At 43.4% G+C, this 16,973-nt stretch overlaps 1 protein-coding gene across 1 annotated transcript; it reads right to left on the reverse strand.

Moving 5' to 3' along the window:
- Window positions 1–460: 460 nt before the first annotated feature.
- Window positions 461–16,686, reverse strand: TM4SF5 (transmembrane 4 L six family member 5). The gene is made up of 5 exons (XM_029581618.1): window positions 16,141–16,686; window positions 6,911–6,991; window positions 3,609–3,748; window positions 1,512–1,704; window positions 461–564 (listed from the first exon to the last, which is right to left on the reverse strand). Exons 1-5 carry the CDS (start codon window positions 16,309–16,311, stop codon window positions 550–552), a joined length of 600 nt encoding a protein of 199 aa, XP_029437478.1. The 5' UTR covers window positions 16,312–16,686; the 3' UTR covers window positions 461–549.
- Window positions 16,687–16,973: the final 287 nt, after the last annotated feature.

The raw sequence follows: 16,973 nt of genomic DNA on the forward strand, positions 1-16,973 counted from the left end.
TTATATTAGTAATTATTTGGACTATTTAAAAGTTTTTTGGTTAGACATATGAAGAAATTAGATTGCAAGCTCTGCCTAGTAGGGACTCTCTCTAATGTGTTTTTTGTGGTGCCACTCAATGCTGTGTGCATCGAGTGGCACCACAGAAGTGATTAGTAGTAGTATTAATACCTGGGTGTAAATTAAGTGGAGGATCTTGTATGCTTATCTGCCTAAGGTGGTACAGTATAAATGAGAAAGATGACAAAAACTGGCTCAGATAGGAAGAGATAACTTGCAACGGTCACGCTCTATGGCTGGTAGCTGAGATATATCCCTTATTGTGTGGATGGAAATAACTGGGCAGACTGGTTGAAACAGATGGTCATTTTCTGCCTTGAAATACATTACTAAACATTATTAACCAAAAGGATCATTTATATACAATGGGACCTTTATTAGGCAGAGGAAGAGACAGATGAAAATCCATACAAGAAAAGTAATAGAATGAATGATCATGCTGAGCTGAAGATCTACCCTCAGCGGGCGGATGTGGAGTGTGTAGCATCCTCACAAGCCTTCATCCTGTGAAAACACAACAAATAAATTACGGGAAGCCATTCAGAGAAGGGCTAACAAAATAGGACCAGATCTGCAACACAAATTCTACCAAGAACGGCTTAACATACTGAACAATGTACTCACTGGAGGAAAAAGGAGAAAGAAGATGAGGAAGAAACATTCAAATATCTAGCAAGCTTCAATAAAGTACAGGAAGATGACATTTTACATAGAAAAAGAAATTCAAAGACAAGTTGAAGGGAGGACAACTCAAAGGAAATGTTAGGAAATCCTTTTTTACTGAAAGGGTGGGGTCTGATCCAGTATGGCAATTTCTTCTTTCTTGTGCATGGAGTGAGCTACTAGCAGAGGTGGTAGAAACCAGTGCTGACAGCAGGTAAGCATGTTTGGAACAGATAAAGAGGACAGTGATAAGAGCAAAAGTGGGGAAGAGGTAGGTAAAATAAATCAGGGGCTTGACTGCCTATCTGGAAAGCTAGAGGCCAAAAGGAGAGATAAGAAAATTAATTTGCACACAACTGTAGTATGGCTGTATCAAGCCCCATGAAGAGAAGGCACGGTCAATCAACATGAAATAGCATTAAAATTTTGGTTCATTCTTGGATAATATGTGAGAAGAGGGAAGGAGGTGGTATGTGCCCTAGGATGGGCAGCAGGCCAACTTGGCTACATTCCCAGCTAAGGACAAAAAGGAGAAGACGTGATCTCCTGCTTGTAGCCAAGTTTGCTCAACTGACAACTAGGAGACATCTTTAACTCAGTGGCTAGAGTAAAGACAAGGAGGCTGATGGCCACAGCTAGAGCTGGGTATGTGGTCAAGCTAGTATGACTAGTAGCAGGAAGTATCCTTAGCTAGAGTAATGTAGGCAGAAGGTAACTGACTAAACTGGCCCTTATCTGTTATCATTTACTATCTTACTTCACTATACATGACTATTCCTGTCATTCACCTGATTTTGGCCCTTCTTCCGGCAATCTCCACAGAAGACTCCCAGGCACCCATTAACTACTTGGAAGGCACAGAGGACAAGCTCTAGGCAGCTCAGGCCCAGCAGAATAGAGAAGAGGGTGATGTTCCACAGGACAATGTTCTTAGGACTGACGCATATATCCCAGGTGCTCTTGTTAGTCAGATAACTCTCACTGTGTAGAGAAGAGGAATAGGGGATGATGTGTGAGTCTCATAAGCAATAATTGGAGTCTTTCATAGAGTCAGAAAGTTCCTGTCCCATGAGCTTAGAAAGCACAATGTGTTCTACAATCCAGTTGTGTTACCACCTGACCTAGCGATATGAGTAATGGAAATGATCATTGGCCATGGTAAAGTCATATAGCCTTCCAAAGTAGTGATGGCCCCTGTGGCAGGTAGTGATAAGACTGTCATACTCCTCCTATCGCCTTCTGTAATGGTTCTGTAAAGCACAAGTAGACCATTGCTCTCCCTCAACAGTGGAGAAGCTAGGATCACAAGGAGGAAAAGAGGAGTTATATTCAGACAACAACCAACAAGGTTTGTTTACCCAGCATAGGCTGGGTAAACAAATAAGCATGGGAATAGCTTGCTTATTGCAACAGTTACTACCCCTAACCAATTAAGCTAGATACTTCACTTAGATGCAGCTCCAACACTGCTCTTTACTGGTTATACTCCCATTGAATAATGGGAGGTGTAGCTCCTACTTTTCTCAGGGAATCAAAACTACAATTCCATGAATGTAAAATGGGCTGACATGAAGCTATCTTGTTGCCCTAAGAATCCTTGCCCTTTTGGGGCTTCTACTGGCCAGTCTTTCTTTCCTTGTAGTCAATGCCTGCAATCTAGTGACTCATAGTTGTAAACCATACTGGTCATGTGTATAGTCACACTGGAACAGACATCCTGACTGAACACAGAGAACTTCCCTGCCAGTTCACTGTCTGTGAAAGCCTATAAGATATTTCCTAATAGAAACATAGAAATGTAGAAGTGACGGCAGAAGAAGACCAAACGGCCCATCCAGTCTGCCCAGCAAGCTTTCACACCTATTTGTTTTCATAATCTGTTACTCTGACCGCTGAGGTCAGGGCCCTTATTGGTAACTTTTTGGTTCCAATTTCCTTCCACCCCCACCATCGATGCAGACAGCAGTGCTGGAGCTGCATCTAAGTGAAGTATCTAGCTAATTGGTTTGGGGTAGTAACCACCATAATAAGCAAGCTACTCCCGTTTGTTTACCCTGCATGTGCAATTCAGCCATTGTTGGTTGTCTGAATAAAAATCCTCTTTACTTAATTCCCTCTGTTGCTGAAGCAGTGAGCTGCGCTGGATACTTATTCTAAGTCAAGTATCATGCTTAATTGATTCGGGGTAGTAGCCACCGTAACAAGCAAGCTACACCCATGCTTATTTGTTTACCCAGACTATGTAATTCATTCTTGTTGGTTGATGCTGATATAAATCATCTTTTCTTCATTCTCTCTGCCGTTGAAGCAGAGAGCTATGTTGGATGTGCGTTGCAAGTGAAGTATCAGGCTTAATTGATTCGGGGGTAGTAAGCGCTGTAACAAGCCAGCTACTCCTATGCTTATCTGTTTACCCAGACTATGTAATTCATTCCTTGTTGGTTGATGCTGAATATAAATCATCTTTTCTTCATTTTCCCTGCGTTGAAGGAGAGAGCTATGCTGGATGTGCATTGAAAGTGAAGTATCAGGCTTATTTGATTTGGGGTAGTAACCGCCGTAACAAGCAAGCTACTCCCCTGCTTTTTTGTGGATGCAAATCCTTTTTTCCACATTTCCTCTTGCTGTTGAAACATAGAGCAATATTGGAGTCGCATTAACTGTGTGTATGTTTATTGAACAAGGATATTGATCTACAGGTAGTAGCCGTCATTCCCGCAAGCAAGCCACCCCTTGCCTCTTCTCTTCATTCACATCCTCTAGACTTTATGGATCCACATTGTTTATCCCACTCCCCTTTGAAATCCTTCACAGTTTTGGTCTTCACCACTTCCTCCGGACTTCCCTAAAAAGTAATGACTTCCCTAAAAAGTAGGCTCCCTTACTTTAAGGTTTTGAAAGGGTACTCCCACTTGTTAAGCGTAGTCTCACATAATGGACCATCAGCCAGAGCCGTGGAGGAGACAATGAGGCAGTAGAAACTTCCCAGCACCCCAAACAGAGAGGAAAATACAGACCGCAGCATCTGTGGGGAAGAAACAGACCATCAAAGCAACAATAAAATACAATTATACCATGTATGTGAGCTCAACAAGTGAAATTCCATGCAGTGTGTCAGTCAACATGGATTTACCCAAGAGAAGTCTTGCCTAACAAAACTGCTTCATTTTTTTGAAGGGGTTAATAAACATGTGGATAAAGGTGAACCAGTAGATGTAGTGCATTTGGATTTTCAGAAGGCGTTTGACAAAGTCCCTCATGAGAGGATTCTAAGAAAACTAAAAAGTTATGGGATAGGAGGTGATGTCCTTTCGTGGATTACAAACTGGTTAAAAGACAGGAAACAGAGAGTAGGATTAAATGGTCAATTTTCTCAGTGGAAAAGGGTAAACAGTGGAGTGCCTCAGGGATCTGTACTTGGACCGGTGCTTTTCAATATATATTTATTTTTTTATTTATTAAAGGCTTTTATATACCGACTTTCTTGATACAAATCAAATCAACTCGGTTTACATTGAACTAAGCAGAAAATATAATTAACCAATCAACAAGAGATAAAGGAGCATAAAAGTTACATTATAACAAGGATGCCTTAACTTGGAGTAAGAAATAAAGAGGGGGTGAACGAAATAAATAAATAAATACTATATACAAAAGAGGGGGGCGAGGAGCCAACCTCTTTAATAGTTACTATGCATGAAAATATGGATAAGTTTGTTTACATAAGTGAGTGATGGAACAATTCTTGATCAGGCAATGGGGTTTGTAGTGGGGAAGGCTTGGCTGAACAGCCATGTCTTTAGTTTCTTTTTAAAAGTTATTAGACAGGTCTCCAGTCTGAGGTCCGGAGGCATGGCATTCCAAATGGAAGGGCCTGCGGTAGAGAATGACCGGTCTCTGATATTTGAATGGTGCACTAATTTGATTGGAGGAATGTGTAAGGATCCCTTGTAGGCATCCCTTAAAGGTCTGGCCATCGAGTGCAGTCTGAGAGGATGAAGCAGATCAAGAGGGGTCTGATGGTGGATATTTTTATGAATGATTGTGAGAGATTTATGAAGAATCCGGAAGTTTACTGGGAGCCAGTGGAGATCTTTTAGAATGGGAGAGATATGCTTATATATATATATATATATATATATATATATATATATATATATATATATATATATATATATATATATATATAAAAATGATCCGGAAAGGAATACGACGAGAGAGGTTATCAAATTTGTGGATGATACAAAATTATTCAGAGTAGTTAAATCACAAGCGGATTGTGATACATTACAGGAGGACCTTGCAAGACTGGAAGATTGGGCATCCAAATGGCAGATGAAATTTAATGTGGTCAAGTGCAAGGTGTTGCATATAGGGAAAAATAACCCTTGCTGTAGTTACACAATATTAGGTTCCATATTAGGAGCTACCACAAGAAAAAAGATCTAGGCATCATAGTGGACAATACTTTAAAATCGTCGGCTCAGTGTGCTGCAGCAGTCAAAAAAGCAAACAGAATGTTAGGAATTATTAGGAAGGGAATGGTTAATAAAACGGAAAATGTCATAATGCCTCTATATCGCTCCATGGTGAGACCGCACCTTGTATACTGTGTACAATTCTGGTCGCCGCATCTCAAAAAAGATATAGTTGTGATGGAGAAGGTACAGAGAAGGGCAACCAAAATGATAAAGTGGATGGAACAGCTCCGCTATGAGGAAAGGCTGAAGAGGTTAGGGCTGTTCAGCTTGGAGAAGAGATAGCTGAGGGGGGATATGATAGAGGTCTTTAAGATCATGTGAGGTCTTGAACGAGTAGATGTGAATAGTTTATTTACACTTTCGTATAATAGAAGGACTAGGGGGCATTCCATGAAGTTAGCAAGTAGCACATTTAAGACTAATTGGAGAAAATTCTTTTTCACTCAACGCACAATAAAGCTCTGGAATTTGTTGCCAGAGGATGTGGTTAGCGCATTTAGGGGGTCATTTTCCAAGGAGTTACCGCAGGAGATAAATTCGCAAATAGCAGTTAACGTGATTTGTGAATGCAAATTTGTAATTCAGTGGGTGGAGCATATGTAAAGCGGGAAACAGCCGCAGTGTTAGTGTGGCTAATAGCTATAACCCTTTCATTTGTGTTACATTGTGTGCTAGAGGCCAGTAAAGGTTTATCACGGTCCATGACAATTCGGGGGGGGGGGGAGGGGGGGGAGGAGAGAGAGAGAGAGAGAGAGAGAGAGAGAGAGAGAGAGAGAGAGAGAGAGAGAGAGAGTTGCTATAGTGTCTCTTCCTTAGACAGGTATTTGTATCCCTATGAGAGGCCCACCTAGTAACTTGAGGTGGGGATTAGGTATTAGTGTAGGGGGTTGGGGGCCACTTTCACATTCAACGTGAGACGTACGAACAGAACAGTGGTCTCTTGTGAAGATTTGATGGCCTTCGGAGTGGGGAAACTCACTCCAAGATGAGATTTGGGCAATGTTCTCTCCACCTAGCTTGATGGACACTCTACCTGGGCAACAACAAGCTAGGTGGAGAGAACATTGTCCAATTCTCATCTTGGAGTGAGTTTCCCCACTCCGAAGGCCATCAAATCTTCACAAGAGACCACTGTTCTGTTCGTACGTCTCACGTTGAATGTGAAAGTGGCCCCCAACCCCCTACACTAATACCTAATCCCCACCTCAAGTTACTAGGTGGGCCTCTCATAGGGATACAAATACCTGTCTAGGGAAGAGACACTATAGCAAGTCTCTCTCTCTCTCTCTCTCTCTCTCTCTCTCTCTCTCTCTCTCTCTCTCTCTCTCTCTCTCTCTCTCTCTCTCTCTCTCTCTCATACAGGCTGTCTGGAACCATTGTGCACTGCAATGATTCTTTGGGTGTTTTATCGTGCACGGCAATTTTTTATGTTCTTATGGGAAGAGTGAGTGAGATTCCTTTGCAGTGTGAGAGGGAAGTGATGGATGGCCTGAGTGAGACTGTACCATGGTATGTAAGGGCAATGATGGGAGGAATTAGTGAAATTCCATTGCCTGTGTAAATGCAGTGATGGGAGGAGTAAGTGAGACTTCATTGTAGTGTTTGAGGGCAGTGAGGGAGAAATGAGTGAGATTTCATCATTGCTTGTAAAGTCAGTTAATTGTTATATTATTATTAATTCATGATTGGAAATGAACAGGACCTACCCTACATCTGTTCCCACAACACCCAGCTCCACAGCAGCCTTTTCCTCCAGCCCTGACAGCGGCACAGCCAGGACATAGCACCTAGAAACAGGAGACAGCACATGGTCGCCAATCATTATACACAGTATAACAAATGTTGGCCATCATTTCATAAGGTACAATAGCGTGCAGAAACCTGTTAATTTATACAGTCATAAATAGCAACCATTAGTCATTATTAGAGCCATTTCCTTGAATAAAAAAGCCAATGGGGGCTTTGAAAATTGCGTACCCTCAATGTGGGCAAAATTACACATGGTGCTCTACAATGTGGATAATTTTGCCCACATTGTTCAGAGCGGCACCCAGGGTAGGGGAAAGGGCATGCTAAATTTTGTATAATCACTGCACATGTTTCTGATGGAAAAATTACCCACAGTTTCTGGAAGCAATAATCAAAGCAAAACTATCTTCAAAGTTGGTTTTCACCAAAGTAAACAGTTTGATTATTGCTGTCATATGTATATAAGATTGTGATGTTGAACCCGCAAATGCATTATTTACAATAAATCACAGCCACTGGTCATTATATGACTGGGCTTTGCAGGTCACTAATACTTCCCAGTAATTTTCTAGCTCGGGATAGTAGGAGAGATTTTGTATTTTAGAATTACACCCATTCCTGAAACCCCACCTTTTTGGGGTATGGCATCTAGGGTATATAATCCCTTGGTGCATGCTCAGTGCTTTAGTGGGAAGGAGAAGCTGAAGAGCTGGTGAGAAGAGTAGCTGGAGATGCCCAAGGATCTCAAGCACGTTTTTGGAGAAGTAGGAGATCTCTCCAGGATTTCAGCTAGGAGAAAGAAGTCCCTTCAGGTTTTCCATCACTGTTGAGAAGTTTGGATCCCCCTGGATCTTTAGGAAGAATAGTGAAATTTGAGGTTCTTCACAGGGTCTCAAGACAGGACTGACTATTACTTTTTGGGTGTGCCTCCGCTCATCCCTTTTTATATTTGGACACTGATGAAGCAATGAATGAATGCAGGAAGGCAATGCAATGAATGCAGGAAGGCAAAACGATTACTATTATGGTTAAAAGGGGAGATGAAAGAGGCTATTTTAGCCAAAAAAACATCCTTCAAAAATTGGAAGAAGAATCAATCTGAAGAAAATAGGAAAAAGCATAAGCATTATCAAGTTAAGTGTAAAACATTGATAAGACAGGCGAAGAGAGAATTTGAAATGAAGTTGGCCATAGAGGCAAAAACTTATAATAAAATCTTGTTAAAATATATCCAAAGCAAGAAACCTGTGAGGGAGTCTGTTGGACCATAAGATGATCGAGGGGTTAAAGGGGCTCTTAGGGAAGATAAGTCCATTGCAGAAATACTAAATTAATTCTTTGCTTCTGTGTTTACAAATGAGGATGTTGGGGAGATACCAGTTCCAGAGATGCTTTTCAAGGGTGATGAGTCAGATGAACTGAATCAAATCACAGTGAACTTAGAAGATGAGGTAGGCCAGATTGACAAACTAAAGAGTAGTAAATCACCTGGACCGGATGGTATGCATCCTAGGGTTCTGAAGGAACTCAAAAATCCTAGGGTTCTGAAGGAACTAAAAAATGAAATTTCAGATCTATTAGTTCAAATTTGTAACCTATCATTAAAGTCATTCATTGTACCTGAAGACTGGAGGGTGGCCCGTGTAACCCCGATATTTAGAAAGGGCTCCAGGAGAATCTGGGAAACTATAGACCAGTGAGCCTGACTTCAATGCGGGAAAAAATAGAGGAATCTATTCTAAAGATCAAAATCACAGAGCATATAAAAGACATGTTTTGAATGTGACATAGTCAACATGGATTTACCCAAGGGAAGTCAAGGGATAGGAGGTGATGTCCTTTCGTGGATTGCAAACTGGTTAAAGGACAGGAAACAGAGAGTAGGATTAAATGGTCAATTTTCTCAGTGGAAAAGGGTAAACAGTGGAGTGCCTCAGGGAGCTGTACTTGGACCGGTACTTTTCAATATATTTATAAATAATCTGGAAAGAAATACGAGTGACATTATCAAATTTGCAGATGATACAAAATTATTCAGAGTAGTTAAATCACAAGTGGATTGTGATATATTGCAGGAGGACCTTGTGAGACTGGAAGATTGGGCATCCAAATGGCAGATGACATTTAATGTGGACAAGTGTAAAGTGTTGCAAATAGGGAAAAATAACCCTTGCTGTAGTTACATGATGTTAAGTTCCATATTAGGAGCTTCTACCAGGAAAAATATCTAAGCATCATAGTGGATAATACTTTGAAATCATTGGGTCAGTGTGCTGCAGCAGTCAAAAAAGCAAATAGAATGTTAGAAAGTATTAGGAAGGGAATGGTTAATAAAACGGAAAATGTCATAATGCCTCTGTATCGCTCTATGGTGAGACCACACCTTGAATACTGTGTACAATTCTGGTTGTCTCATTTCAAAAAAGAAGGTACAGAGAAGGGCGACCATAATGATAAAGGGGATTGAACAGCTCACCTATGTGGAACAGCTGAAGAGGTTAGTACTGTTCAACTTAGAGAAGAGATGGCTGAGGGGGAATATGATAGAGGTCTTTAAAATCATGAGAGGTCTTGAATGAGTAGATGTGAATTGGTTATTTAAACTTTCGGATAATAGAAGGACTAGGGGGCACTCCAAGAAGTTAGCAAGTAGCACATTTAAGACTAATCTGTTACAATGCTGCTCACGGAGCCCATCCCACGTGCAGCCTCTCACCTGCCTCTGCGCCAGCGCCTGACCGCATCGGTCGACGCCTCAAGGAGGCGAAGGTTGCCCCTGATTGTCGCTACTGGAACTCCTCTTCATGACATAGAGCCACCACCGCAATGCTGCTGTCAGCTCTGCGTGGCAGGGGAAGCCATTGTCGACTGTGCCTCTGAGCGGCAGGGAGTGCTGCTTCCTATGCTGCTTGAGCAGCAGGGAAGCTGCTGACTTTCCACTTCCTTCATGCGGCAGGAATGCCGCCGACGCTTGTCCTCAGGCCTCTAGGTGTGTGCGCATGCCTCTGTACTTTATTTAAAGGGCCAGCAGTGGGAAAAGCCCCGTGGCCCCAACAGATCATATAATCAGCCCATTCCTAGTCCAGCTCTCAGCTGGACTAGGATCATATAATCAGCCTGTTCCTAGTCCAGCTCTCAGCTTCCACTTCCTCGGGGCCTTCGAACCGGATCTCATAGTTGTGGTCTTCCTTTAGATTAAGGTCCTCCGTGGTCTTCTTCCTGGTCTCCTTTGTCTGATGTTCCTGGTCTCGTTTCTCATCGGAGCTCCTTTGTCGCCTGTTCCATGTCCTGATGTTCCATGTTCCTGAGTTCCTGATGTTCCATGTTCTGGTGTTCCTTATTCCCGATGTTCCAGTACTCCAGTTCCTGTGCCCTGATGTCCTGGGTTCTACAGTTACCTGGCTCTGGGTATTGCTCTCTAGCCTTGCCTGATGATTTCCACCTCCAAATGACTATCCTGAGGGTAAATCCATATTTGATACGGTTCCTGTTTCCAGTCATTGGAACCCCGTTCTGGCTGGATCCTTTTCCTGAGCTGCCTGGATTCTCTACCATCCTGAGCTTCAGTCCTGTACGTGTCCTGCTTTACATGTGGTCCACAACCAGCATCTTCAGGTTGTGAAGGGCTTGCAGTGGGACAGGATGGCCTGCGACCAGCCCAAGGGGGGCTGTGTAGGGTGCCCTGAGTGGCAGTGCCTGTCTGAATCTTCCAAGTATCCTGAATCCTTGTCCGATTCTTCTAAGTTCCTCGAGCCCTCGTCTGAATCTTCCAAGTTCCTTGAGTCCTCATCTGAGTCTTCCATGTTCCATGTATGCTCGTCTGAATCTTCCAAGTTCCTCGAGCCCTTGTCTGAGTCTTCCAAGTTCCTGAGTTCCATGTTGCATCCTGTTCCTGCCCTCAGCCACCATCTGACCTCACATACTCATTGTTCCCGTGGCAGCTCCGGAAGGGCTACCAAGAGGCCGAAGGGCTACTCTTGAGACCAGCATTGCGTTGCTGGGTCTCACCACTGCGTGCAGGTCCAGTGGAGGGCTGAGCCTGCCTTGTTCCAGTTCCTGATGTTCCATGTCTTGATCTTGGTCCAGCCTTGTTCCTGTTTCAGCCTGTGCCCATGTCTTGGGGCTTCCCTGAGCCGCACTGTAGCTCAAGGGCTCACAATCCCTCTTGAGCAAGCGAACACACCTCCGCGCTCGCAACATAATCAGAGAAAATTATTTTTCACTCAACGTACAATTAAGCTCTGGAATTTGTTGCCAGAGGATGTGGTTAGTGCAGTTAGTATAACTGGGTTTAAAAAAGGTTTGGATAAGTTCTTGGAGAAGTCCATTAACTGCTATTAATCAAGTTGACTTAGGGAATGGCCTCTACTGTACCCAACTGCTATGGTAACACATATACATTGGAGAACACAAATGCCTGGGGCAAGAAGGTTAACCTTCACCTCCACAGAAAGGACCCACCCCTTGGGTACAGAATTGCTGTGGAAAAGGCAGAGGAACTAGCCCACGCAAAGAAATTCTTTTATGGGTCCTTAGGATATTTGCCATCCGCCAAGAAAGGGTTATATTTAGATTTAGATCTAGGGTATAGGAGTTAGGAGAGGTAAGTATCATTTTTCTACGGCACCCCTGTGACGTTGTCTGGAATGGTGAGCTCCAGTTTTCTCAAAGACAGGCAGAGCAGGAATTCAGTATACCATTTTTTTCCCAGTTATATGGAGAAGCATTGTGGCATTTTGAACAGCAGCTGTGATTTTTCTTTCGGCCCCTATTCCTTGCCTCATGACCTAGTGTTGTCAGTATAGGAAGGAGGCAGTTTATCTCTTTATGTACACAACTTCACTGGTAGGGATTGCCTGTTTTTATAGGTTGTAAAAAAATGTTTTTCCTCTGGATTTTCAGGTTCTTGCTCAAGCAGAGAAAATCCCCCTGCCTCTGGGAAAGATCAAGATGAGAGAGCTATCTCACATCCTGTGGATAGATGGGGTAACTCTATTCTGAGTAACTGAGTATTTTTTTTGAAGAATTTTCTTTTTTGTTCTGGGAGGAAGTTTGCTGTCACTCTTCCTGCCCAAGAGAGTAGGGAAAGAAGAAGAATTCTTTTCATTGATGCATTAGATCTTTCATCCTGAAAGATCACAGGTTACCATCATGAAAGTTAGAAATTTTGCTCTTATGGGAAATCCTCACTGGTCTCTACACCAGGAAAAGAGAAGAGGATTAGAAGCTCTGGAGAATATAAAGTACATATGGTGTTATGTTAACAGTGGCCTTGAAAGGCCTTCACAATCTGTTATGTGCATGCAGGCTTTGGCTAGATGTGGCAAGAGATGCCATGAGCAGCTGCTGCACGAAAATAGGAGATATGTGCCCTTGGACCTCGGTGAACCCAGAGAGGAGCTCCGGGGAAACACTGAAGCTGGTGAGACAAATCCGTGTCGGGGTTGAGACCAAGCCCAGGCCCCTGCCGACCTGCATACTTCAGTGAGACCAACCACCCTTGGTTGGTCTCTGAGTGGTTCTCCGACTACTCCAAGCCCTTTTGGACCTGCAGCTGGGAACGGCAATGGCAGCAGATTGGACAGGAGATGAGGGCAGACGAAGGCTCTGGAACATGAAGACTGAGACAGGAGACTTGGGGCATGCAGACTCAGATGAGAAGCTTGAGCACTAAGACTCAGGATCAAGGTTTAGGAACAAGTACTGGTTTGAGGCTGCCATGCAGCGCACCCTACATAGCCCACCGACATGGGCGGACTCCATGGGCTGGTCATGGACCACGCTTGAGAGCGAAGTGGACTCCAGACGAATACGTGAAAATAGAAGCCGGAACATGGCAAAGATTCCGTAGAAGCCTGTACCAAGATGTGCCCTACACAGCCACCCATGGCTGGTCACGGACCACGCTGGAATGGCACAGGTTCAGTCAGAGTCTTAGGCATGGACAGAGCAGCCACTAGAACATCCTAGGGCCGAGATGATTTCCAGGGTAAGGGATCAAGACGAGGGGCCAAGATGAGACTTGGCTTTAGGCATGAAACATGGGACCAAGACGAGACTTGGCTTCAAGTGAAGATGACCCTCCAGAAACTAGTGCTGCGAACGAGAAGGCAGGCCCATGCCACAAGGTGACGAGACACGACGTGACACGCCAGAGAAGGTAGCGATGAGGAACCAAGGGTCCAGGAAGCAGAAGTGGAGATGAGGCATCAGGAAGGAACATCAGGAAGACTACGAGACATCAGGAAGACCACGAACCATCAGGAAGAGAACAGGAACATGAAGCACGATGAGGGATCCCATGAAGAACAGGAAATACCAGCAGGAGTGAAGACGAGAAGTCCTTGAGATGAACTAACTCCTTGCGAAGGCAACTAAGGACTGGAAGCTGGGCACTTATATAAGGCTGATAATCAAGAGACACCCTGGGAGGAGTCCAGGTGGGGCCCATGGCATTTCCGGCCATGGCCCTTTAAATCTATGAAGGAGGTGTGGCCCGCGCCCTAGGAGGAAACAGGAAGAGGAAGTCAGAACCATGGAGAGTGGCCATGCTGCGGCTGAGAGTAGCAGAGAAGCTGAGCAGGGCCGAGGAGCAGGCTCCGACATCAGCAGCGGCTCCTGCCGCTGCAGGAAGCACCAGGGGCAGCTCCAGCCACCAGGAAAGCCCGGGGACTGCGGCCTCCGGACCACGAGGCTGAAGATGGCGGCGGCGGTGGCTCCGGCCACATTGAAGCCCCAAAGTCCGCAGTTCCCTGCTGCGATGAAGAGAGGCAACAGCTGACTGCAGATCCTGCTGCAAAGAATGCCGGCGGCTCTGTGCCACATTGGTAAATGCAGAATCATAACATATGGACCTCAGATATTGTTTCAGAAGGAATTTTACTACATGTTAAGTATCCCAGGTGTGCAGGAGATCCCTGCACACCTGGGATACTTAACATTCCAAGCCCTGGAGGGTGAGAATATTTCAGGACCACAGTACTGAAGGATAATTCCACAGATAGAGAAGTCTTTGGAGAACTACTCTGGGGCCATGGATGTAACCAGAATTAGATGTGTATGGTGCCAAATGATTCTATTGGAGATCTAAAGCAGTAAACATTTTTCATTGGAACACCCATTCCAGAGTGTCCAGACTAATTATTTTAGGCATATTGATCCATCTGCTCTAACTTTAATGCGAACTACACCCACAGAAGAGGTTCATCCTCTTCATCTTGGACCCTGGAGGTAATCCTCCCCAATCCACTCCTCACCGCCACCCCCTCCCATCAGAGAAGCCATAGCCCTGTGCTGTTAGGATGGTGTTAGGACTTAGCCTGGGACTGAGTTTGAATCCCCCTTCCTGAATAATGACAGGGCTAATCATAAAAACATCTACTAGTTAGGATAATGCATACTGGGCATTACATACATAATAACACATAATGATATATAATAACAGACAAACACCCAATGATTATTAAATGCCATAAAACAGGCCCCAGTCAATGAAAAGCATAATCACTGTTTGAGCTGTCCTAATCCAGGAGCAGGGCTAAAATGAGACAGAAACCATAGCAGAGAAATGAGCGAGTGCCAAGCCTGGACCCTATCTGAGCAAACTGTTGGGGAATCAATCCTGGTGGAGTCTGGGGTCTGGTTAATATTTCAGTCTGCAGGGAAAGTGCAGATCTTGCAATAACCCCAAAAGCATCCTGCTTATAAAATGGTTCATTACTGGAGTTTTTCAGGGCCCCTGAATGCGGACCTGTCCTTATAACCCTTGGCTGGCAGCGGAGTGGGCCACTTTTCCAGATTAAGACATAAAAGGGGTGGGGTTAGGGTTTGGACTTTTAAAAATCTAGGCAGTATTCTCTAGACAAAGATTCTATATTTGAACTTTTTGGTGTAGGCAGTGGAAGATTTTCCTGGAGCTCTGTAGAGGGATTTTATCTGCCTCAGAAATGATCAGGAGTACTCACTGGGGAAGAAAGACTTCGAGCCTAGCAAAATGATATTTTATATATATATATAAGAAAAAGTACACTCTAAAAAGAGTGGGACAAAAGCACTTAACTTGCACAAAAAGCTTATATATTGTAAAAATAAAAATAAATTTATTGCAAAAAATCTTTTAATTATAAATATGTATCAGATGGAACATTCACATGTCAAGTAGAAAAAACTACATGGTACTAGTACATCACAATTCTAATAATTCTGTAAAAAAAAACCCCATAGAGAAACAGTGTAAAGAGCAACTCAAAAATAACCAACACATATGGCATACATTCTCGATTTATTAACAGCAAAAGCTGAGAAAATATTCACAGAATATTCACAGAATTAGAATTATGATGTACTAGTGCCATGTAGTTTTTTCCTACTTGACATGTGAATATGCCATCTGATACATATATATAATTAAAAGATTTTTTGCAATACATTTTTTTTATTTTTACAATATATATGCTTTTCGTGCAAGTTAAGTGCTTTTGTCCCACTCTTTTTAGAGTGTACTTTTTCTTTTATAAATTAAGCACTGGTTAGTGATACATATTACCTGATTTTTTTTATTTCTTTTATATATATATGAGAAACAGTACAGTACAGCATATTCTATAATAGAGCAAGATATTGTATACTTTGAATTTGATTTTTCTCTTCTGCTAACAGTGTCATGGCCCAGCCCTGTTGTTCTTGTCAGGGATTGCAATTAGACTGGGTTATCTCAGGCTGTGCCAGCCTGCACCTTGCATGGATTTACAGCCTTAAGTTTGAAGCTGGCATGACTCTAGGAAGGGTTGTACGTGTGGCCAGCGCCCCATTACTGCTCAGCCGTTCTCCAAATGCATAGTAGCAAATAATAAATCATACAATTTCAGGAGGCCCAGATGACCTGTGATCTAACAGGAAGAGAAATTCCAGCTTCATGAATAAATATGAAAGAAAATTGCTGGTCAAAAACATTTTTAAAAACAAGTGGGGAACACTTGAAAATATCCCACAGGGCAACCCTGAGATTCAGCATTTGAGTAACTACTGTTACTGAAATGACCATTTGGACTTCACAGGGCCCTGAAGTACCTTGGATCCCCATGCCTCTAGATGAGAACTCCCCCACCCCCCTACCCCTGCCCACTATATTCAGTGAAAGAAGGTTTCTATCCTGTAACCCACAGAATTCACTGAAAGTGACACTTACAAACAGTCCTCCGCCTACGATCCCTCCCATCAGCCAGACCTGGATGGTGATGTGATCCGTCCATTGTTTATCCGCATTGGGGAACATGAGCAGTACGTTGGCTGTGATGCAGACAAGAGCCATAGGGATCAGCATCAGTCCAATCAACCGGGCACACTTACCAGTGCACATCCTGCTAACAATAAAATTACCCCTCCCCTAATAACTTCTGAAAAACTGAGACCACCCAGATGTGTCCCTATAAAACAGAGACCATTGAGAGACAACTGTGGGAAGGCTGAGCACAGATGAGTCCCTGAGAAACAGGGAATGCTGAGAGATGACCGCAGGGAGCCCAGAAGAGTCCCCGAGAAACGGAGTCAGCTCCTGGGAAGTGAGCCCAGTTGAGTTCCTGAAAAACAAAGACTTCTCGGAGACAAAGCCCTGGAGACTAAGATCCTGGTACCACTCCCCGCGTTGTGCCTGACACCACTGGAGATGCCTTGAACTGTGCTCATTTATTGTTTGCTTACAGTTAACCATAAGGATCAAAGTGCAGAGTGCCTACTGCTCTTATCCCACTGAGCTGACGTTGTAACTATTAAAGGGGAAAGATAACATTATCAAAGCAGGAAATACCACAAGAAATGTGTATAAATTCAGTCTGTATTCTATTGCATTTCTTATGTCATGATGGCTTTGCAATAAAGATATTTAAACATAAATTAAACTTAAGTTTGTTTCTTCATGGTGCTTTGGGGTCTTCCTCAACATGGGAGGTCATGATGTTAATCTGTGATATCAAGGACCCCTGAAAAACCTACAGACAAAAATATACCCTCACAGAGTCATAC

Source organism: Rhinatrema bivittatum, chromosome 16 (genome assembly GCF_901001135.1).
Source record: "Rhinatrema bivittatum chromosome 16, aRhiBiv1.1, whole genome shotgun sequence".
Taxonomy (NCBI): Eukaryota; Metazoa; Chordata; class Amphibia; order Gymnophiona; family Rhinatrematidae; genus Rhinatrema; species Rhinatrema bivittatum.

What these genes read in the sequence shown, in the direction of transcription:
- TM4SF5 (XM_029581618.1), bottom strand. Translation starts at nt 16,311, where the DNA reads ATGTGCACTGGTAAGTGTGCCCGGTTGATTGGACTGATGCTGATCCCT. An exon ending in TCGTAGGCGGAGGACTGTTT is followed by an intron (nt 6,992 to 16,140) that starts GTAAGTGTCACT and finishes TCCTGTTTCTAG; the next exon opens with GTGCTATGTCCTGGCTGTGC. An exon ending in GTTGTGGGAACAGATGTAGG is followed by an intron (nt 3,749 to 6,910) that starts GTAGGTCCTGTT and finishes TCTTCCCCACAG; the next exon opens with ATGCTGCGGTCTGTATTTTC.